This window comes from Salvelinus namaycush, chromosome 5, assembly GCF_016432855.1.
Source record: "Salvelinus namaycush isolate Seneca chromosome 5, SaNama_1.0, whole genome shotgun sequence".
Classification (NCBI taxonomy): domain Eukaryota; kingdom Metazoa; phylum Chordata; class Actinopteri; order Salmoniformes; family Salmonidae; genus Salvelinus; species Salvelinus namaycush.
In genome coordinates, this window is record NC_052311.1 from 66,825,912 (window position 1) to 66,849,593 (window position 23,682).

At 44.5% G+C, this 23,682-nt stretch overlaps 1 protein-coding gene across 1 annotated transcript; it reads right to left on the minus strand.

Annotated features, from left to right (window-relative positions):
* Positions 1 to 4,153: 4,153 nt before the first annotated feature.
* LOC120047293 (platelet-activating factor acetylhydrolase IB subunit alpha1-like) lies at positions 4,154 to 23,394 on the minus strand. Its single transcript, XM_038992817.1, has 3 exons — positions 23,377 to 23,394; positions 5,192 to 5,314; positions 4,154 to 4,414 (listed from the first exon to the last, which is right to left on the minus strand). Exons 1-3 carry the CDS (start codon positions 23,392 to 23,394, stop codon positions 4,154 to 4,156), a joined length of 402 nt encoding a protein of 133 aa, XP_038848745.1.
* Positions 23,395 to 23,682: the final 288 nt, after the last annotated feature.

The following is a 23,682-nucleotide window of genomic DNA, read 5'->3' on the forward strand; positions in this document are numbered from 1 at the left end:
TATTGAGGATCAGCAAAGTGGAGGTGTTGTTTCCTACCTTCACCACCTGGGGGCGGCCCGTCAGGAATTCCAGGGCCCATTTGCACAGGGCGGGGTTCAGACCCAGGGCCTCGAGCTTAATGATGAGCTTGGAGGGTACTATGGTGTTGAATGCTGAGCTGTAGTCAATGAACGGCATTCTTACATAGACATTCCTCTTGTCCAGATGGGACAGGGCAATGTGCAGTATGATGGCGATTGCATCATCTGTGGACCTATTGGGGTGGTAAGCAAATTGAAGTGGGTCTAGGGTGACAGGTAAGGTAGATGTGATAAGATTATTGACTAGTCTCTCAAAGCACTTCATGATGATAGAAGTGAGTGCTACGGGGGATCGTCATTTTGTTCAGTTACCTTTGCATTCTTGGGCACAGGAACAATGGTGGCCATCTTGAAGAATGTGGGGACAGCAGACTGGGATAGGTAGAGTTTGAATATGTCCGTAAACACACCAGCCAGCTGGTCTGGGCAGGCTCTGAGGACGCGGCTAGGGATGCCGTCTGAGCCGGCAGCCTTGCAAGGGTTAAAATGTTTAAATGTCTTATTCACGTCGGCCACGGAGAAGGAGAGCCCACAGTCCTTGTTATCGGGCACTGTGTTATCCTCAAAGCGGACAAAGAAGGTGTTTAGCTTGCCTGGAAGCACAACGTCAACATCCTCGACGTGGATGGTTTTCCTTTTGTAATCTGTGATTGTCTGTAGACCCTGCCACGTACATTTCGTGTCTGAGCCGTTGAATTGCGACTCCGCTTTGTCTCTATACTGACATGTTGCCTGTTTGATTGCCTTGTGGAGGAAATGACTACTCTGCTTGTTTTCTGCCATGTTCCCAGTGTAACGGATGTGAAATGGCTAGCTAGTTAGCGGGTACGCGCTAGTAGCGTTTCAATCAGTTACGTCACTTGCTCTGAAACCTAGAAGTAGTGTTGCCCCTTGCTCTGCAAGGGCCGCGGCTTTTGTGGAGCGATGGGTAACGATGCTTCGTGGGTGTCAGTTGTTGATGTGTGCAGAGGGTCCCTGGTTCGCGCCCGTGTCGGGGTGAGGGGACGGTTTTAAGTTATACTGTTACACCAGTCACCTTGCCATGGTTAAATGCGGTTGTTCGCGCTTTCAGTTTTACGCGAATGCTGCCATCTATCCACGGTTTCTGGTTAGGGTAGGTTTTAATAGTCACAGTGGGTACAACATCTCCTACACACTTCCTGATAAACTCAGGCACCGTCTCTGTGTGTTCGTCAATATTATTCTCAGAAGCTACGATGCAAATTTCTGTATGATGGATGTGTCTGTATGATGGATGTGTCTGTATGATGGATGTCTGTATGCAACTACTATGAGATGGCTATCTGTCTGCAACGCTTCATGAAACACTCAAAACATCAGAAAGAAACATTCAAATGCAGATGTCTATAAGTCTCCATATGAGTTAAGAGCTAAATGTAGTTCTTTCACAGACACCTCATATGATGCACACCAGTAGCAGCTGTAATACGTGTAACCTGCTATAACTCACTGTACATTATAAAGCCAAATACATTCAACAGTAAATCAAACAGAATGTTCAATACTTTACCTTGCCCTTGGCCAGTGAATGCCAATACACAGAACAGCAAAATCATCTTTATTCCCATTCCTCTGGCCACAATATCCTTGTGAATGTGCAAACACACCTCTGCAGCTACTACTGAATGAACAACTAAACTCTGCAGTTACTTCAGCCCTTTATATAGACGTGTGTCTCAATCTGAGATAAAAATGGGCCATGTTCTATGAAGCATGTGCCCCTACCTACACCTACCTTGTGGATTCTGTTATATCCGCCAAGCGTTTTGGAAAAAGTGGACGTTGGCCAAAACAACACCTCATAGTGTTATTGATGAGTGAAGTCAGCCTGACAGGTGGATGAGAGTTCTTCATGATACTGACCTGTGATGGCAAAACACTCTTCTGCCTTCATGGCTTATGTTCAATAAATATACTTTCTTTCAGAGCAAACTAACAAATAACGTTCATTAAATAGAATATTCACCTGAAGACTTGAAGGCCACTTGAAACTGTCAGCCAGACACTGTGATTGTGTTTCCTTGGCAAACATTAAGACAATGATCAAATATTCCTCTCGCAAAGCAATGAGGAAATAAAAGCATCATTGATCTGATAGGTCAATATGCTGCCCAGATCATCATTCAAGCGATTAGAGCAAACTAAATGACAGTTTATGTGAAAGGGTTAGAGAAGTTCTGTTTGCACAGAGTCAAATCTCACATGAACATTCTTTCACGGCAAAACAGTTTGGTGCTTGCTGGATTCCATTAATCAGTCATGGTATTGGACTCCACACCGCTACGCTGGATTGGCTGGATCATTCATCCCCATGTCGATGATATCTCTGAAGACCAACTTAAAAACAGATATTTACACTTGGTCTCTTGAGCTTCCATTTCCGGGCATGTTAGAAGCTGTAAGGTGGAACTAGTAAACACTTCTCGACAACTGACACTGCCAACTAACCATACAAAGGAGTGGGTCCAACGTCTCATCACAGTACTGTGTGTCACTAGACAGCTCTCTTGTGGTTCTCTGCTCAGGCATAACTCAACACATACAGGTACAGTATCTTGGATGTGCTCACAACATCACATGCAGGTATAAAACTGTTTGGTCATCCCAATACATCTCTCCATTGTTGTGTTCCATGTGTACTCTCACTGCACCCATTAGTTTGAGTACATTAAGCAATCAAACACACACTGGAACATACACACTGGATATTTTGACAAGATACAGCTAAAGGTCATTGATGTTATTATTTTGGTTTAAAAACGTTTCTTTGCAGAGCCATCATGCAGACACACTTCAGTGGTTGGAAGCTGCAAACAAAGCAATGTCCACACATACTGTAAGCTTTCATTAGTTTTAATGCACTGCATTTTGACACAATCAACACTCAACAACACAACCATGGTCAAGTACGGAGGCTGGTAGGCCTACATATGCAGTATATACAAACAGTCAAAGCAGCCTTTTATAGGGAGTCTTGGGTCTCGTGGGGTGACTACCTTTGAATAAAGAGTGCAAGACAAGTATAAGCTAGCTACAACACATCCATACACACTGACTCAGTATCATGTCATATCCAAGCTAAATACCCACCAGTCTCAGCGCTACTTTGAAATGCCCTCATCATTCACTCAAAATACACCATATCTTTCCCCTTCATTCTCCATATTTGTGCAGCCAAAATAAGACATATTCAGCCTAAATCTTCACAAGTCACAAAAAGCAACGGCGGTAAACAGATACCGGAAACAAGTAATGCTTTAACAGTGGAGCATACTGGCCAAGTGACGCCTTGTTGCATCATCACCTTAAATGGTCTCTGTTTCTAAACACATATGGGACACCATTAAAGGGAAAGGGAAATTATATTATTAGTAATCAATCAGATCAGTAACCAATCAGATCAATAGGACTGTAGGTTAAGCTACATGAGGAGAAAAAGACAAGAAATGTTGATATTTTGAGAGGAAACAAAACAAACCTTTAGTATGGTAGGTTTTCTGATTCTCCTAACCCTTCTGTGGGGAAGCTCTTATAAAGTATCTATCAGCCAGAAAAGACAGATCCTGACATATTGTACACCATATCCATAATACAGAATGAAACTAAAGAGAAGGACAATCTCTCAAATCAGCTCAATCAAATCTCAAATGGTGATAAGTGGTCAAACCTGACTACTAACACAGATGTTTGATCCTATTAGTGCTTAGCGGTCCTCTACTCAGCCATTTTGGTGGTAAGTTACAGTACGGTCCCACAGAATAGAGTTGTGCAGTGGTTACCAACCCTGGTTCTGGAAAGCCTTTTAAGTTCAGGCTTTTCTTCTAGCCCAGCATTCAAAACATTCAATGTGATTCAACTAATCAAGGACTAGATCATTATTTGAATCATGGGTTGGAACAAAAGTCTGTACTTAAATACTAAAAAGTGTCCTAAAAGCAGTGAATGTGCTAAAAGCCTGTACTCTTCTGGCTCTCCAGGACCAGGGTTTTCACCTCTGATGTAGTGAGTGGGTCATTGGGTCATTGGCCATCAGTTCTCCATCAGTTGGTCTTCAGTTTTCAGCCTGTTTCTTCAGCAGGCCCTTGAGGTGGGCGTGTAGCGGCTGGCACACAGCCTGGTAGCCCTGAGGGGTGAGGTGGAGGAAGTCATACAGGTCCTGGTGGGAGATGCTGCCATCCGAGTGCACAAAGCCAGGGTCCACGTTGAGGAGGGAGGCATGGGGGAGAGAGGACACGGCCTCCTTGACCAGCTTGTTGACCTGGGCGTTCCTCTCCCGCAGGGGGTTGGGCATCTTACCCCTGGGTAGCACTCCCTGTGGTTGGAAACATACATGATAGCACAGGAGGCTGCTGAGGGGAGAACGGTTCATAATAACGTTCGGAATAGAGCAAGTGGAATGGCATCAAACACCTGAAAACCATGAAAAACACCATTCCACTGATTCAGCGCCAGACATTACCACAAGCCCATTCTCCCCAATTAAGGTCCCACCAACCTCCTGTGCATGATAGTCACACTGTTGCCATGCTAGAAAGGAGAAACGTGCCAATATGGTTAGCAATGATAATGGGAGTCCATAAAGTATGCAGTTCATAATTTAGGTTTGGGTTATCATAAAGGTTAATGGTTGTGAAGGGGATTTTCCAGGTGAACAAATGGGAGAGCAGTTGATCATATTAATCTAAATCATTTCAGTTTATTACAAGAATTCAGGGAGAACATCTCCAGAGCAGAAGCCAAGAGAAATGTCTAACGGGCTTCTCTGAGAGGGCACTTATATATTAATCCCACAGCACCGAGTGTTGAGTAAACACCAGCCCGAGAGGCTTGTAGGAAGTCACAACATCAGCTGCTACAGAATCACAGTGTCACAGATACATTATCAGTGTGTCCTCTGCAAAGTCTGGCAGCAAACTTTAACCATAACATTCAACACTGGCAGACATTTGATTCTGGCAGTTAAACAGGTCAAAGGAAGGAATATCAGTACTTAGTAACAGTGAATCACATACAGGAAAATGATTCATCAAACATTTCCCATTACAATGGTTTAAGTCACATGTGGTAGAAAAGAAGAAGAAAAACCCACCAGTACGAGAGTGTAAGCCTTAGGCAGCTTGTCCTTGATGAGTTGGACTATGGCCATAATGCCTCCACAGATCTGTTCTGCAGTGTGACCGTGATTATGGGTGCCCACCCACAGCACCACAACCTGGTGGAGGCAGAGGCACAAACATCAACTTGGTGGGCAGGTTCATTCATACCACTTCATTTAAAAGCATGTTCAATGATTGATACTGAAAGTGCTTTTTGGCCTGGGAACAGGCTTGGGACCATTGATCTGTGCAGCCATTAGGGTTTAAAATCTGAACAATGAGTAGTGTATGATCACATCAACACAGCATTAGTATGTCAGCTACAATAACATAGCAGCTGTTATTCAGTTGTGCAACTGGTTACCACCAGTGGTAAAGAGCACCACAGTCAGGCAGAAAAATCTGAATGTTCTATCAAAGTGAGAACAATTAGTTTCCCTGGCTGATATTGCTGCTACTTATAAATACATGCCATTCTATAAATGCTATACGTACATCTCTTTATGAAAAGGCGTCCACTGGTCTGTCAACAAACTCAATGTATGACAAACACTGGTGGTAATCAGATGATCCAAATAATATAGGCAGCCTAGTAAACAATGCCCCCCTCTGGTATGTCCTATTCAAGCAGCGGTTCCCAAACTTTTTATTGTCGCGTTCCCCTTCAAACGTTCAACCTCCAGCTGCGTACCCCCTCCAGCACAAGGGTCAGTGCACTCTCAAATTTAGTTTTTTTGCGTTTATTGTAAGCCTGACACACACACACTATACAGTACGATACATTTATTAAACATAAGAGTGAGTGTGAGTTTTAGTCACAACAACATAGGAAATGACAAAGAGCTATTATAGGACCAGGGCACAAGTAATAATATACTGATAATCAACAATTTTGCTCTTTATTTAACCATCTTACATATAAAACCTTATTTGTTAATCTAAACTGGTGAATAACTCACCACAGGTTAATGAGGAGGGTCTGCTTGAAAGGATGCACATTACTCTGCAATGTTGGGTTGTATTAGAGAGAGTCTCAGTCTTAAATCATTTCCCACACACAGTCTGGGCATGTATTTAGTTTTCATGCTAGTGAGGGCCGAGAATCCACTCTCACATAGGTACGTGGTTGCAAAGGGCATCCGTGTCTTAACAGTGCGATTTGCAGGATACTCTGAGCGCAGCCCAATCGAGCTCCAACTTCTTAATCATAGCCTCAATTTTGTCCCGCACATTGAATATCGTTGTGGAGATTCCCTGTAATCCTAGATTCAGATCATTCAGGCGAAAAAAAAAACATCAACCAGATAGGCCAGTATTGTGAGATTCTCGTCATCAGACAAGTGAAAATTATGATCAGTAAAGAAAACTTTAAGCTCGTCTCTCAATTAATTAAAATGTGTCAATACTTTGTCCCTTGATAACCAGCACACTTCTGTATGTTGTAAAAGCGTTACATGGTTGCTGCCCATATCATTGCATAGTGCAGAAAATACACGAGCGTTCAGGGGCCTTGCTTTAACAAAGTTAACCATTTTCACTGTCGCGTCCAAAAGGTCTTTCAAGCTGTCAGGCATTCCCTTGGCAGCAAGAGCCTCTTGGTGGATGCTGCAGTGTACCCAAGTGGCATCGGGAGCAACTGCTTGCACGTGCGTTACCACTCCACTATGTCTCCCTGTCATGGCTTTTGCACCATCAGAACAGATACCAACACATCTTGACCACCAAAGTCCATTTGATGTAACAAAGCCGTCCTGTTGTCCAGTAGCATGGGGCTTGCCTGTCCTAGCCTCTCGGTAGCTCACCATATAAGACGCTTCTAGCCCCTTCTTATTAATGGTATCTGTTGCTTTTATACATGTCTTACTACTCAAAAGTCGTCTTAATTCTCACTCAAAAAACTCCTGTGGCTTATTTTTCAAATGGGCATGTTTTGTTTCTAAATGTCTGCGCAAGAGTGGAGGTTTCATCGAGTTGTGAGATAGTACTTTGGCACATATAACACACTGTGGCTGAGGAAAGGCACTACTCCCAATATAAGTGAACCCCAAATCAATATAGTTGCTTATTTGCGCATCTCCGATGGTCCAACGTCCCTGTCTGTTGTTCGGTGCTTTCCCGGGTAAGGGGGCAGTAGCTCTTCTGCTGCATCAGATTCACAACTGTCAGTGTCCATGCTAGCTGGGCTAACAACAAATGTAGAATTACTGATGCTAGCATTGGATGTGCTCGTGGAAGCAGAACAGCTTGTGTCGTCGACAGGCGCAGGTGTAGTACTGCTGGTAGTAGCAGTACTACCAGTAGAGCTGGTATGTGTCTCTGTGGACGTGGGCCTTACTTTTTTTAACCATATATCCATTTTTGAGCAAACAGAATGAGCAGCAGCTAAGTTTGGCTACATACGGACCGCTAGTGGAATTCCCGCGAGAGTGTAACGGTTAATGTGATTGGATGTTAATTATTTGACTAGGCTACCTGTATTTGACATTGTGTTGTTATTTCGCTGAACACAGATGATTGAATTTTATGTTTGGCAGTGAAACGAGGCTACTCAGGCGAGAAAGAAATCTCACCCAAATGTATAGCCCCGTTGGAAAATATAAATGGACTATTTGAAAATGTGAAGAATTTTTTTATTATTATTAAAAAAATAAAAATGTGAATAACATTTTTATTTGGAGTACCCTCGACGTCAGTTTGGGAATACCTGTTCTATTGCAAACTGTCTGGGACTCATTGTTGTTTACCTGTTTACACTCAAATACACTCAGACATTTTACTTACTAAGTCAAAGACTAAATTAACTGCAATACACTGGTCTCAAGTATATTAGCATAACTAGCCTACACAGAACCATGGCCGACCCATTGTATAATTATATATTTGTATAATATTAAAATGTGTCCCATTCCAACATGCCTAGCTCTGCCCATTGGGGCATGGCTCATGGAGCGCTCTTTGAAATAAATGCTCCTCGCATCTCCGTATTCCTCCGGATCAAGTTACAGTAGCTCACCACACCTTCTTCTATGATATCATGGTGGTCAGCAAACAAACGTCCTGTCTAGCCCCGCTAGCGGAACCCCCCCCCACATTCCACTGAAAAGGCAGCGCGCGAAATTCAAAAAATATTTTTTAGAAATATTTAACTTTCACATATTAACAAGTCCAATACAGCAAATGAAAGATAAACATCTTGTGAATCCAGCCAACATGTCCGATTTTATAAATGTTTTACAGCGAAAACACCACGTATATTTATGTTAGCTCACCACCAAATACAAAAAAGCACAGACATTTCTTTCACAGCACAGGTAGCTTGCACAAAACCCCCAAATAGAGATAGAATTAGTCACTAACCAAGAAACAACTTCATCAGATGACAGTCTTATAACATGTTATACAATAAATCTATGTTTTGTTCGAAAAATGTGCATATTTCAGGTATAAATCATAGTTTTACATTGCAGCTACAATCACAAATAGCACCGAAGCAGCAAGAATAACTACAGAGAGCAACGTGAAATACCTAAATACTCATCATAAAACATTTATGAAAAATACATGGTGTACAGCAAATGAAAGATAAACATCTTGTGAATCCAGCCAATATTTCAGATTTTTTAAGTGTTTTACAGCGAAAACACAATATAGCATTATATTAGCGTACCACAATAGCCAACCACACAACCGCATTCATTCACCGCAAAGGTAGCGATCGCAAAAAAACAGCAAAAGATATAAAATTATTCACTAACCTTGACAACCTTCATCAGATGACAGTCCTATAACATCATGTTACACAATACATATATGTTTTGTTCGAAAATGTGCATATTTAGCGGTACAAATCGTGGTTTTACAATGTGAATACGTAGCCAAACTGCACAAAATTATCCGGATATATTTCTGACACTCACCTAATCTAATCAAAGAACTCATCATAAACTTTACTAAAAAATACATGTTGTACAGCAAATGAAAGATACACTAGTTCTTAATGCAATCGCCGTGTTAGAATTCTAAAAATAACTTTACTACGACATACAGCTTACGTTATAGCGAGACAGCGCCTGCAATGAGGGCGGAAAATAGTACTAAACATTTTCCACAGAAATACGAAATAACATCATAAATGGTTCCTACTTTTGCTGAGCTTCCATCAGAATGTTGTACAAGGAGTCCTTTGTCCAGAATAAATTGTTGTTTGGTTTTAGAATGTCCTCTTCTCCTGTCGAATTAGCAACCAAAGCTAGCCAAGTGGCGCGAAGTTGTCCATCTTCACCAAACGCAGAGAACGGAAAACGCCAAAACTCCCGATAAACGTTCAATAATCTGATAAAACTATATTGAAAAAACATACATTACGATGATATTATCACATGTATCAAATAAAATCAAAGCCGGAGATATTAGCCGTCTATACCGAAAGCTTTTCAGAAGGCAATTCAGGGTTCCTTCCCGCGCCTTGCTGAACAAAGGAAATTTGGGGTCACGTCATTCCAAGAGCTCTTGTTCGACCTCAGATCAAGCTAGACACCCCATTCCACCTCCCACTGCCTCTTGACTTCTAGTGGAAGGCGTATGAAGTGCATGTATATCCATAGATTTCAAGCAAATGAATAGGGAGGCCCTGGAACAGAACCTCGATTTCAGATTTTTCACTTCCTGACAGGAAGTTTGCTGCAAAATGAGTTCTGTTTTACTCACAGATATAATTCAAACGGTTTTAGAAACTTGAGAGTGTTTTCTATCCAATAGTAATAGTAATATGCATATTGTACGATCTAGAATAGAGTACGAGGCCGTTTAAATTGGGCACAATTTTTTCCCAAAGTGAAAACAGCGCCCCCCTATCCCAAAGAAGTTAAAGTGCATGGCGCCACTTACTGTGCTGGAATGTACGATCAATCATGTTCTGCCCAATTCTGTACTACCATGAAAATAAAATAAAAAACCAAACAAATCCATACTAACTTCTTCCACAACCTCCCCCTTCCCCCCCCAAAAACTCCCCGATCCCCCTATCCCATTACACTTCATCTATATCATGCTGAAACACTCCATCCTTAGGATTGTTCAGCATGTCAACAACCATTTCAACAGTAACATCTGTCACTCCCAATATCTCTTTTGCCATCTCCACAATAACCTTCAACCTGGCATTTCTGCTTTTTACAACCCGAGTCGTGTTGATAGACTTACCAATAAAAGCTATGAATTCGACTTTATTCATTATCAAAGTGTCCCTTGACACCGCGCATTCATGAGAGAAATATTTCTGAACAGGCCTCGAAACCATGCCAGGACCATCAGAAGCACGTGCCCTGACAGTAGGTCTACTTACTACATGAATATCCATGTAAGCTCCATCCGTCCACTTTGTATTTCTTCACTGCCTCAGCATATGACAACTTCTGCGTTACGGTGACTCTGGCCACCTCCACCTGCCTCTCTCGCACCGGACACTTCCAATCCCCAGCAACATGGGCACTCCTACAATTGACACACACAATTTTATCCATTGAAACTACACAATCCTCTGTCCCGTGCCCTCCAGCAACCCTTCCCACATCTTGAAATCTCCCTCCTACACACTGCTGGAACATGACCCTAAACGATGCACCTGAAACAACACAGTGGGTTTGGCACAAAAGCTCTAACAGGATAATGGATATATCCTAACATGACATTGTCAGGTGCTGTGTTCTATTTATTAGAGAAAGAACTCGATGGACACTGTGAAAGCTTAAACCAAGTTTATTCTTTCCAAATGATCGAACAGCTGAATCGACAAAAACATGTTTACAATAGTGGTGGTATTTGTACCCCACTTTGGGTGGAGTCTCCTCCTTCTCGCTAAACATTGTATCTTTATTGCTAGGCAGGAAACTAAGTGATACGGCAATAAACTTTTCTTTCTCCCTTAACGTGACCTGACCTGACCTCAACCCCCTTCATCACTAATCCATGGCTCTCTCCCCTTATCAATACCTGCCACATGTGATCGCTTTCTCTACACTCAGTACATTCCAAGCTTAATTGCACCCACCATATACCTTCCCCCTACAATTAACCATTAACCTCTGATGTAGTCCCTTGGCTATGGCACCCCTCAGGTCTCTATTATAACTAATTATTAATAACATTTAAAGTTCAGAAATCCAAACCCATCACAGGTAAAACCTCAGACTCAAAACTGGAAAGGACTGACAGTGACTCCTCTGTTTCACCACTCTCACCATTGAGTCTGCGTCGCACCAAACGGAGGGCGTCACAAACACCAGGAATCTTCAACTTCAATTGCTTCACCTGCACACTTAACACTACCCCAGAAATCACCCCTTTCATTACCGCAAAACAAGAAACAGATCTTGACCCAAGTTGCGTGACACAGAGCTCCCGCTCCCTCAGGTCCGAAGAAACACAAACAAATATCACAAGTCCACTAAAGGTTACCTTCACTGATTCAACTGCACCCAACTCCTTTCCAACCTACCCTGAAACCACAAATGGATCTGCCAAAAGGCAAAGATCAATTTTCTCCAAAAGAGTCACTCCTACTGGACCAGATTATTTTTTTTAATCATGTCCATCAATGCCAGGCTCAGGCTCTGAGCTCTTCACCACACCTTCCACCTCACTTAACTCATCCTCGTTCATTTCCATTTCTCCTCCAGAACTTCGGTCTGGAGCACGGCTCACTCTGTTTGCACTTGACACCAATCTTCTTTGACGACCTATCTCTATTTTTATCGCCATTTTCCTCAAATTAAAATCCAACCTCTCCTTTCCTCACACTTTTCAACCTCTTCTTCCTCTTTTTACCCCTCCATTCCTCCTCAGAAATCCACCTTTCTGTGTCCCTGTCCCAATATTCCTCCTGCTATTTTACTCAGTTTGCTGCTATTGTTGAATAGCTACACACAGGTAGCTTCATTGATTAGTGTTCACCCCAACTCCATTTTTGGATAGTTTGCGACATTGTAGATTACACTTTTATTTTATTTTGCTTATGTGCGCTGATTCAAGACTCCTCTTCTTGTTATTGTCAAATGTTTTGTCATTGTCTTACTTCTTGCTACACTATATATACAAAAGTAGGTGGACACCCCTTAAAATTTGCTGACAGGTGTATAAAATCGAGCACTGTCACTTTGGCGTGAAGGATCGGGAGACAAGCGCAGGAATGCGTAATATGATTTTTTTTATTATACCCCAAAGTACGGCGTGCTGTATAAGGGCACGGAACAAAGACCAAACAAACACGTAACAAAACACACAGGGTAGAAACCCAAAACAAAAGAGCGAGGAGTACCTCGATTAAATAACACACTCGAACAATGATTTAACACACGGGACGAGACCTGTAATCATCTGCGCAATCCACAAGGGCACGAAAGCCCAAAACACACAGCACAGGTACTCACACGCACCAACGGACATTGTAACAATAATCTATCCCCCCAATGGAAACCAAAGGGCACATATATACAAATACTAATCAGTGGGAATAGGGGACTGGTGTGTGTGATAAAACATCCGGAGGGATCCGTGACAAGCACAGAGACATGCAATGTCCATATACAAACAATAGCAGTAGAATGGCCTTACTGAAGAGCTCAGAGACTTTCAACATGGCACTGTCATAGGATGCCACCTTTCCAACAAGTCAGTTAGTCAAATTTGTGCGCTGCTAGAGCTGCCCTGGTCAACTGTAAAACCCCTAACAGTGATTTTTCACCCTGTATGTGGGTGTCTGAAGAAGGATGTTTTTATAGTGCTATTGCACTGTGCGCATGAGCCACATTTGTAGTTTCCATTTGGAGTGGGTGTCAAGAGTGTCTGAGTGGGCTCAGGGGGCTCAGGGGGCAGGTCAGATCTCACCAAGCTATCTCCAATATTGTGACCACGCATATAGACCACCAGTGGGGGTTCCTTGAAGAGGTGTGCAATTTTTTGGTCTGATTGCAGAATACGCCAGTGCTTTTTAAGGATTGCTTTCATTTTCTCCGAACCCTTGGTGTACTTGGTGCAAAAGACGGTTGCGTTGTTTTTCTTCTTTTGTTGAGTTTTTAGTAATTCCTCTCTTGGTTTTTGAGATATTTTCATAATTGCAGCATCAAGAGTTTTGTCCTTGTAGCCTCTCATTTTTAATTTATCTGTCATTTCTTTAGCATCGCTGTCAAAATCTGTCTGGTGGCCACAGATTCGTTGAACAATGCATAACTGGCTATATGGTAGACCATTCTTGAGGGGAAGGGGATGAATACTATCCACACATAGCAAGGTATTGTGTCTGTGGGCTTTGTGTGTAAGTCTGTGTGTAATGCATCATTCTCTTTGATGATCCATAAATCCAGGTAGTTTATTTTTCTCTCATCAGTCTGCATGGTGAATTTGAGGTATTCAGAGCTCTCGTTTACTAGAGTTTGGAATTCATTTAGTTCCTGCTGACTTCCTTCCCAGAGCACAAAGACATCATCTATGTATCTCTTCCATAGGAGGATTTTATAAAGTAGTGGTGTGTCTCTGTTTTGTAAAGGAGTGCTTCCTCAAATTGTCCCACATACAGGTTTGCATAGTTGGGGAGAAAAGGGGAGCCCATGTCTACACCCTGAATTTGAAGGAAAAAGTCTGACTCAAAGACAAAGTAGTTATTGGATAATATCAGTTCAGTAAGTTGTAAGATGCAATCATTGGATGGAGCAAGGGTAGAGTCTCTCTGCTGAAGGACGTGTTGCAGCGCCTGCAAGCCTCCGGTGTGTGGGATGTTAGTGTACAAGCTCTCCACATCAAAAGTGGCCAGCAGGGTGCCCTCTGGTATCCTTCCTAAGCCCTCTATCAATGAGATCATGTGACTAGTGTCTTTGACATAAGATGGGAGATTCTCAACCATCGGTTTAATGTGGTAATCCACAAATGTAGAAATGTTGGATGTCAGAGAGTCGATTGCTGCTACAATGGGTCTACCTGGAGGAGGAGACACTTGTTTGTGTATTTTAGCGGCTGTATACAAAGTTGGTATCTTAGGATATTTGACACATAGAAATTCCACTTCTTTTTTGGTGATTTGTCCTGATTCCAAACAACTTTCCACTGTGGATGAGATATTATGCTGGAATTCTAGGGTAGGGTCATAATTCAGTTTGCGATAGAAGATACCTTTAGATGGTTGTCGGCGACATTCATTCACATAGTAACAATTGTTTTGTATACAAAATGACACCCATTCCAAATGGGAACTACAAATGTGGCTCATGCGCTCAGTGCAATAGCACTATAAAAACATCCTTCTTCTTTCACCCGCATACAGGTAGAAAAATCCCTGTTAGGGGGATCATCTCATGCAAGACCAAGGGAGTAATCTATCTCATCACCTGTTCATGTGGAAACGCCTAAGTAGTGTTGAAATGTTGAAATGGTTGTTGACATGCTGAACAATCCTAAGGATGGAGTATTTCAGCGTGATATAGATCAAATTTAATCGGGTAGGGGGATTGGGGAAGGTTTTTTGGGGAAGGGGAGGGTGTGGAAGAAGTTAGTACAGATTTTTGGGATATTTTATTTTCATGGTAGTACAGAATTGGGCAGAACATGATTGATCGTACATTCCAGCACAGTAAGTGGCACCATGCACTTTAAACGTTTGTTTGCAGAACGCCATGATATCATAGAAGAAAGTGTGGTGATATATTGTAACTCGATCTGGAGGAATACGAAGATGCGAGGAGCATTTATTTCAAAGAGCGCTCCATGAGCCATGCCCCAATGGGCAGAGCTAGGCATGTTGTAATGGGACAAGTTATAAAATTATTAAAATATATCATTGTACAATGGGTCGGCCGTGGGTTCTGTGTAACCTAGTTATGCTAATATATTTGAGACCAGTGTATTGCAGTTCATTTAGTCTTTGACTTAGTATTTTTTTTTTGTGTATTTGAGTATTAACAGGTAAACAACAATGAGTCCCAGACAGTTTGCAATAGGACATACCAGAGGGGGGCATCGTTTACTAAGCTGCCTATATTATTGGGATCATCTGGTTACCACCAGCGTTTGTAATACATTGAGTTTGTTGACCATTCATGTATTTGTTAGTAGCAGCAATATCAGCCAGGGAAACTAATTGTTCTCACTTTGATAGAACATTCAGATTTTTCTGCCTGACTGTGGTGCTCTTTACCACTGGTGGTAACCAGTTGCACAACTGAATAACAGCTGCTATGTTATTGTAGCTGACATACTAATGTTGTGTTGATGTGATCATACACTACTCATTGTTCAGATTTTAAACCCTAATGGCTGCACAGATCAATGGTCCCAAGCCTGTTCCCAGGCCAAAAAGCACTTTCAGTATCAATCATTGAACATGCTTTTAAATGAAGTGGTATGAATGAACCTGCCCACCAAGTTGATGTTTGTGCCTCTGCCTCCAACAGGTTGTGGTGCTGTGGGTGGGCACCCATAATCACGGTCACACTGCAGAACAGATCTGTGGAGGCATTATGGCCATAGTCCAACTCATCAAGGACAAGCTGCCGAAGGCTTACACTCTCGTACTGGTGGGTTTTTCTTCTTCTTTTCTACCACATGTGACTTAAACCATTGTAATGGGAAATGTTTGATTAATCATTTTCCTGTATGTGATTCACTGTTACTAAGTACTGATATTCCTTCCTTTGACCTGTTTAACTGCCAGAATCAAATGTCTGCCAGTGTTGAATGTTATGGTTAAAGTTTGCTGCCAGACTTTGCAGAGGACACACTGATAATGTATCTGTGACACTGTGATTCTGTAGCAGCTGATGTTGTGACTTCCTACAAGCCTCTCGGGCTGGTGTTTACTCAACACTCGGTGCTGTGGGATTAATATATAAGTGCCCTCTCAGAGAAGCCCGTTAGACATTTCTCTTGGCTTCTGCTCTGGAGATGTTCTCCTTGAATTCTTGTAATAAACTGAAATGATTTAGATTAATATGATCAACTGCTCTCCCATTTGTTCACCTGGAAAATCCCCTTCACAACCATTAACCTTTATGATAACCCAAACCTAAATTATAAACTGCATACTTTATGGACTCCCATTATCATTGCTAACCATATTGGCACGTTTCTTCTTTCTAGCATGGCAACAGTGTGACTATCATGCACAGGAGGTTGGTGGGACCTTAATTGGGGAGAATGGGCTTGTGGTAATGTCTGGCGCTGAATCAGTGGAATGGTGTCAAACACATGGTTTCCATCTGCCACATGGTTCTGCCACATGGTTTCCATCTGCCACTCTGATCCTCAATACCCCTCCTGTACTCCCTGTACACCCACGGATGCGTGGCCATGAATGAATCCAACACCATCATTACATTTCCTGACAACACAACAGTGGTAGGCCTGATCACTGACAATGATGAGACAGCCTATAGGGGGGAGGTCAGAGACCTGGCAGTGTGGTGCAAGGACAACAACCACTCCCTCAATGTGAGCAAGACAAAGGAGTTGATCATGGACTATAGGAAAAGGAGCGCCGAACAGACCCCGATTAACATCGACTGGGCTGAAGAGGAGTGGGTCGAGAGTCTCAAGTTCCTTGGTGTCCACATCTCCAACGAACTATCCTTGGTCCAAACACACCAAGACAGTTGTGAAGAGGGCACGACAACACCTTTTCCCCCTCAGGAGACAGAAAAGATTTGGCATGTGTCCCCAGATCCTCAAAAAGTTATACAACTGCACCATCGAGAGCATCCTGACCGGTTGCATCCCCGCCTGGTATGGCAACTCCTCGGCATCTGACCGTAAGGCGCTACAGAGGGTCGTGCGTATGGCCCCGTACATTACAGGACCTATATACTAGGCGGTGTCAGAGGAAGGCCCAAAAAATTCTCAAAGATTCCGGTCACCCATGTCATAGACTGTTCTCTCTGCAACCGCACAGCAAGTGGTACTGGAGCAGCCAAGTCTAGGACCAAAAAGCTCCTTAACAGCTTCTACCCTCAAGCCATAAGACTATTGAACAATTAATCAAATGGCCACCCGGACTATTTACATTGACCCCCCCTTTGTTTTTACACTGCTGCTACTCGCTGTTTATTATCTATGCATAGTCCCTTTACAAATTACCTCGACTAACCTGTAAACCAGCACATTTACTCAGTACCGGTACCCTCTGTATATAGCTTCGTTATTGTTACGTCATTTTCATGTGTTACTTTTTGATATATATATCTTTTTTAACTTTAGTTTATTTAGTAAATATTTTCTTAACTCTATTTCTTGAAGTACAGTGTCTTGCGAAATTATTCACCCGTGGTATTTTTCCTATTTTGTTGCCTTACAACCTGGAATTAAAATAGATTTTTTGGGGGGTTTGTATCATTTGATTTACACAACATACCTACCACTTTGAAGATGCAAAATATTTTTTCTTGTGAAACAAATAAGAAATAAGACAAACAAATTGAAAACTTGAGTGTGCATAACAAAGTCAATACTTTGTAGAGCCACCTTTTGCAGCAATTACAGCTGCACGTATCTTGGGGTATGTATCTATAAGCTTGGCACATTTAGCCACTGGGATTTCTTCCCATTCTTCAAGGCAAAACTACTCCAGCTCCTTCAAGTTGGATGGGTTCTGCTGGTGTACAGCAATCTTTAAGTCATACCACATATTCTCAATTGGATTGAGGTCTGGGCTTTGACTAAGCCATTCCAAGACTTTTAAATGTTTTCCCTTAAACCAAATGAGTTTTGCTTTAGCAGTATGCTTAGGGTTATTGCCCTGCTGGAAGGTGAACCTCTGTCCCAGTCTCAAATCTCTGGAAGACTGAAACAGGTTTCCCTCAAGAATTTCCCTGTATTTAGCACCATCCATCATTCCTTCAATTCTGACCAGTTTCCCAGTCCCTGCCGATGAAAACATCCCCACAGCATGATGCTGCCACCACCATGCTTCACTGTGGGGACAAAGTTCTTGGGGTGAAGAGAGGTGTTGGGTTTGCGCCAGACTTAGCGTTTTCCTTGATGGCCAAAAAGCTCAATTTTAGTCTCATCTGACCAGAGTAACTTCTTCCATATGTTTAGGGAGTCTCCCACATGCCTTTTGACAAACACCAAATGTGTTTGCTTATTTTTGGACAGATACTCCAATCTCTGCTGTGGAGCTTTGCAGCTCCTTCAGGGTTATCTTTGGTCTCCTTGTTGCCTCTCTGATTAATGCCCTCCTTGCCTGGTCCGTGAGTTTTGGTGGGCGGCCCTCTCATAGCAGGATTTTTTGGGGGTGCCATATTCGTTCCATTTTTTAGTAATGGATTTAATGGTGCTCCTTGGGATGTTCAAAGTTTCTGATATTTTTTTATAATCCAACCCTGATCTGTATTTCTCCACAACTTTGTCCTTGACATATTTGGAGAGATCCTCTGTCTTCATGGTGCCGCTTGCTTGGTGGTACCCCTTGCTTAGTGTTGTTGCAGAATCTGGGACCTTTCAAAACAGGTGTATATATACTGAGATCATGTGACAGATCACGTGACACTTAAATAAAGTACACCTGTGTGCAATCTAACTAATTATGTGACTTCTGAAGGGGCTTCATAGCAAAGGGGGTGAATACACATGCACGCACCACTTTTCCGTTTTTAATTTTTGTAATTTATTTGAAACAAGTTATTTTTTAAATTTCACTTCACCAATTTGGACTATTTTGTATATGTCCATTACATGAAATCTAAATAAAAATCTATTTAAATTACAGGTTGTAATGCAACAAAATAGGAAAAATGTCAAGGGGGATGAATACTTTTGCAAGGCACTGTATATTGTTTGCTTGTAAGTAAGCATTTCACGGTAAGGTCTACACCTGTTGTTTTCGGCATGTGACAAATTACATTTGATTTAATTTGTTCCTATTGATCATCCTTGAGATGTCCACCTGTGTAAATTCAATTGATTGGACATGATTTGGAAAGGCACACACCCGTCTATATAAGTTCCCACAGTTGACAGTGCATATCAGAGCAAAAACCAAGCCATGAGGTTGAAATAATTGTCCGTAGAGCTTGGAGACAGGATTGTGTCAAAGCACAGATCTGGGGAAGGGTACCAAAAAATGTCTGCAGCATTGAAGGTCCCCAAGAACACAGTGGCCTCCACCAAGACTCTTCCTAGAGCTGGCCGCCCTGGCCGCCCTGCCTAAGCAATCAGGGGTAGGACCTTGGTCACTCTGACAGAGCTCCAGAGTCCCTCTGTGGAGATGGGCGAACCTTCCACAAGGACAACCATCTCTGCAGCACTCCACCAATCAGGCCCATATGGTAGTGGCCAAACGGAAGCCACTCCTCAGTAAAAGGCACATGACAGCCCACTTGGAGTTTGCCAAAAAGCACCTAAAGGACTTTCAGACCATGAGAAACAAGATTCTTTGGTCTCATGAATCCAATATTGAAATCTTTGGGCTGAATGCCTAGCGTCACATGTGGAGGAAACCTGGCACCATCCCTACGGTGAAGCATGGTGGTGGCAGCATCATGCTTTGGGGATGTTTTTCAGCGGCAGGGACTGGGAGACTAGTCAGGATCAAGGGAAAGATGAACGGTGTCACGATCGTCGTAACTTTGAGGAAGAGTGGACCAAGGCGCAGCGTGAGAGAAATACATGAAGATGAAACACGAAAAAACGAACACTTTTACAAAACAAAACAACAAACGACCGTGAAGCTACAAACGTAAGTGCATACACAAGCTACAAACGTTAAACATAGACAATTACCCACAAAAGCCTACTGCCTATGGCTGCCTTAAATATGGCTCCCAATCAGAGACAATGAATGACAGCTGTCTCTGATTGAGAACCATTCAGGCAACCATAGACTTACCTAGACACCTACACTCAACACAAACCCATACACTCTACCAAAACCCCCTATACCATACAACCACCCCAGACGAGACAACTATACACAAACATCCCCCCTGTCACACCCTGACCTAACCAAAATATTACAGAAAACAAAGATAACTAAGGCTAGGGCGTGACAGTACCCCCCCCCCCAAAGGTGCGGACTCCGGCCGCAAAACCTGACACAGAAGGGGAGGGTCCGGGTGGGCCTTCCTACGGCGGCGGCTCGGGTGCGGGACGTGGCCCCCACTCCACCATAGTTAATACCCGCTTTGGTGGCTCTGGCAGATCCTGGCTGACTGGCGGCTCTGGCAGATCCTGGCTGATTGGCGGCTCTGGCAGATCCTGGCTGATTGGCGGCTCTTGCAGATCCTGGCTGATTGGCGGCTCTGGCAGATCCTGGCTGGCTGGCGGCTCTGGCAGATCCTGGCTGGCTGGCGGCTCTGGCAGATCCTGGCTGGCTGACGGCTCTGGCTGGTCATGGCTGGCTGACGGCTCTGGCTGGTCATGGCTGGCTGACGGCTCTGGCTGGTCATGGCTGGCGGACGGCTCTGGCTGGTCATGGCTGGCGGACGGCTCTGGCTGGTCATGGCTGGCGGACGGCTCTGGCTGATCCTGTCTGGCGGACGGCTCTGGCTGATCCTGTCTGGCGGACGGCTCTGGCTGCTCCTGTCTGGCGGACGGCTCTGGCTGCTCCTGTCTGGCGGACGGCTCTGGCTGCTCCTGTCTGGCGGACGGCTCTGGCTGCTCCTGTCTGGCGGACGGCTCTGGCTGCTCCTGTCTGGCGGACGGCTCTGGCTGCTCCTGTCTGGCGGACGGCTCTGGCTGCTCCTGTCTGGCGGACGGCTCTGGCTGCTCCTGTCTGGCGGACGGCTCGGGCTGCTCCTGTCTGGCGGACGGCTCTGGCTGCTCCTGACTGGCGGACGGCTCTAGCGGCTCGGGACAGACGGGCAGCTCTGACGGCTCGGGACAGACGGGCAGCTCTGACGGCTCGGGACAGACGGGCAGCTCTGACGGCTCGGGACAGACGGGCAGCTCTGACGGCTCGGGACAGACGGGCAGCTCTAATGGCTCGGGACAGACGGGCAGCTCTGACGGCTCTGGGCAGACGGGCAGCTCTGACGGCTCTGGGCAGACGGACAATGCAGGCGGCACTGGGCAGACGGCAGACTCTGGCCGGCTGAGGCGCACAGTAGGCCTGGTGCGTGGTACCGGAACTGGAGGTACCGGGCTAAGGACACGCACCTTAAGGCTAGTGCGGGGAGGAGCAACAGGACGCACAGGACTCTGGAGACGCACATGAGGCTTGGTGCGTGGTGCCGGAACTGGCGGTACCGGGCTGGAGACACGCACCATAAGGCTAGTGCGTGGAGGAGGAACAGGGCTCTGGAGACGCACAGGAGGCTTGGTGCGTGGTGCCGGAACTGGTGGTACCGGGCTGGAGACACGCACCACAGGGCTAGTGCGTGGAGGAGGAACAGGGCTCTGGAGACGCACAGGAAGCCTGGTGCGTGGTGTAGGCACTGGTGGTACTGGGCTGGGGCGGGGAGGTGGCGCCGGATATACCGGACCGTGCAGGCGTACTGGCTCCCTTGAGCACTGAGCCTGCCCAACCTTACCTGGTTGAATGCTCCCCGTAGCCCGACCAGTGCGGGGAGGTGGAATAACCCGCACTGGGCTGTGTTGGCGAACCGGGGACACCATGAGTAAGGCTGGTGCCATGTATGCCGGCCCGAGGAGACGCACTGGAGACCAGACGCGTTGAGCCGGCTTTATGGCACCTGGCTCAATGCTCAATCTAGCCCGGCCGATACGTGGAGCTGGAATGTACCGAACCGGGCTATGTACACGTACAGGAGACACCGTGCGCTCTACCGCATAACACGGTGTCTGCCCGTACTCTCGCTCTCCACGGTAAGATCGGGAAGTTGGCGCAGGTCTCCTACCTGACTTCGCCACACTACCCTTTAGCCCCCTCCCAAGAAATGTTTGGCCTTGATTTACAGGCTTCCTACCGCTTCGTCGTGCTGCCTCCATTCGCCGGTATCCCTCCGCACATTGCTCCATCGAATCCCAGGCGGGCTCCGGCACTCTCCTTGGGTCGATCGCCCACCTGTCGATCTCCTCCCAGGTTGTATAGCCCAGATCCTTCTCCTGCTTCCGTGCTGCCTCCTCATACCGCCGCCTCTCTGCTTTCGCTGCCTCCAGCTCAGCTTTGGGGCGGCGATATTCTCCCGGTTGTGCCCAGGGTCCTCCGCTGTCCAGAATTTCCTCCCAATTCCTATAATCGTGCGTTCGCTGCTGCTGCCTTGATTCACGCTGCTTGGTCCTGGTATGGTGGGTAATTCTGTCACGATCGTCGTAACTTTGAGGAAGAGTGGACCAAGGCGCAGAGTGAGAGAAATACATCTTCTTTTATTTTTTGAAGATGAAACACGAAAAAACGAACACTTTTACAAAACAAAACAACAAACGACCGTGAAGCTACAAACGTAAGTGCATACACAAGCTACACACGTTAAACATAGACAATTACCCACAAAAGCCTACTGCCTATGGCTGCCTTAAATATGGCTCCCAATCAGAGACAATGAATGACAGCTGTCTCTGATTGAGAACCATTCAGGCAACCATAGACTTACCTAGACACCTACACTCAACACAAACCCATACACTCTACCAAAACCCCCTATACCATACAACCACCCCAGACGAGACAACTATACACAAACATCCCCCCTGTCACACCCTGACCTAACCAAAATATTACAGAAAACAAAGATAACTAAGGCCAGGGCGTGACAAACGGAGCAAAGTACAGAGATCCTTGATGAAAACCTGCTCCAGAGTGCTCAGGACCTTAGACTGGGGCAAAGGTTCACAACGACCCTAAGCACACAGCCAAGATAATGTCGAAGTTGCTTCGGGACAAGTCTCTGAATGTCCTTGAGTGGCCCAGCCAGAGCCCGGACTTGAACCCGATCAAACATCTCTGGAGAGACGTGAAAATAGCTGTGCAGTGACGCTCCCCGTCCAACCTGACAGAGCTTGAGGATCTGCAGAAAAGAATGGGAGAAACTCCCCAAATACAGGTGTGCCTGGACCTTCAGGTTGCAGCGTCATACCCAACAAGACTCAAGGTTGTAATCGCTGCCAAAGGTGCTTCGACAAATGACTGAGTAAATGGTTTGAATAAGTTACAGTTAACTTACAATTAATGGACAATCCAGGACTAGGAGAAAAACAGTCATGTTCTATTTTACAGAAACAAATGGGAGTTCTCTCTGACCTTAAACACAATCACCATACTTAGATCTAACTAATTTTTCTTTTTTTTTTTATACATTTGCAAACAATTCTAAAAAACAGTTTTGTCATTATTGGGTATTGTGTGCAGATTGATGAGGTAAAAAATGATTTAATCCATTTTAGAATATGGCTGTAACTTAACAAAATGTCGAAAAAGTCAAGGGGTCTGAATACTTTCCAAGTGCACTGTACATATCCATTCTGATCAACCTTTCTCTCTCTCTTATCCTCTCTACCAAGGGGTTCCTGAACTGATGTACGAAGTTCAGGTGTCAGTGCCACTACA

Coding starts and splice junctions, on each gene's coding strand:
- LOC120047293 (XM_038992817.1), bottom strand. Junction 4,415..5,191: donor AGGCTTACACTCTCGTACTG/GTGGGTTTTTCT, acceptor TTCCAACCACAG/GGAGTGCTACCCAGGGGTAA.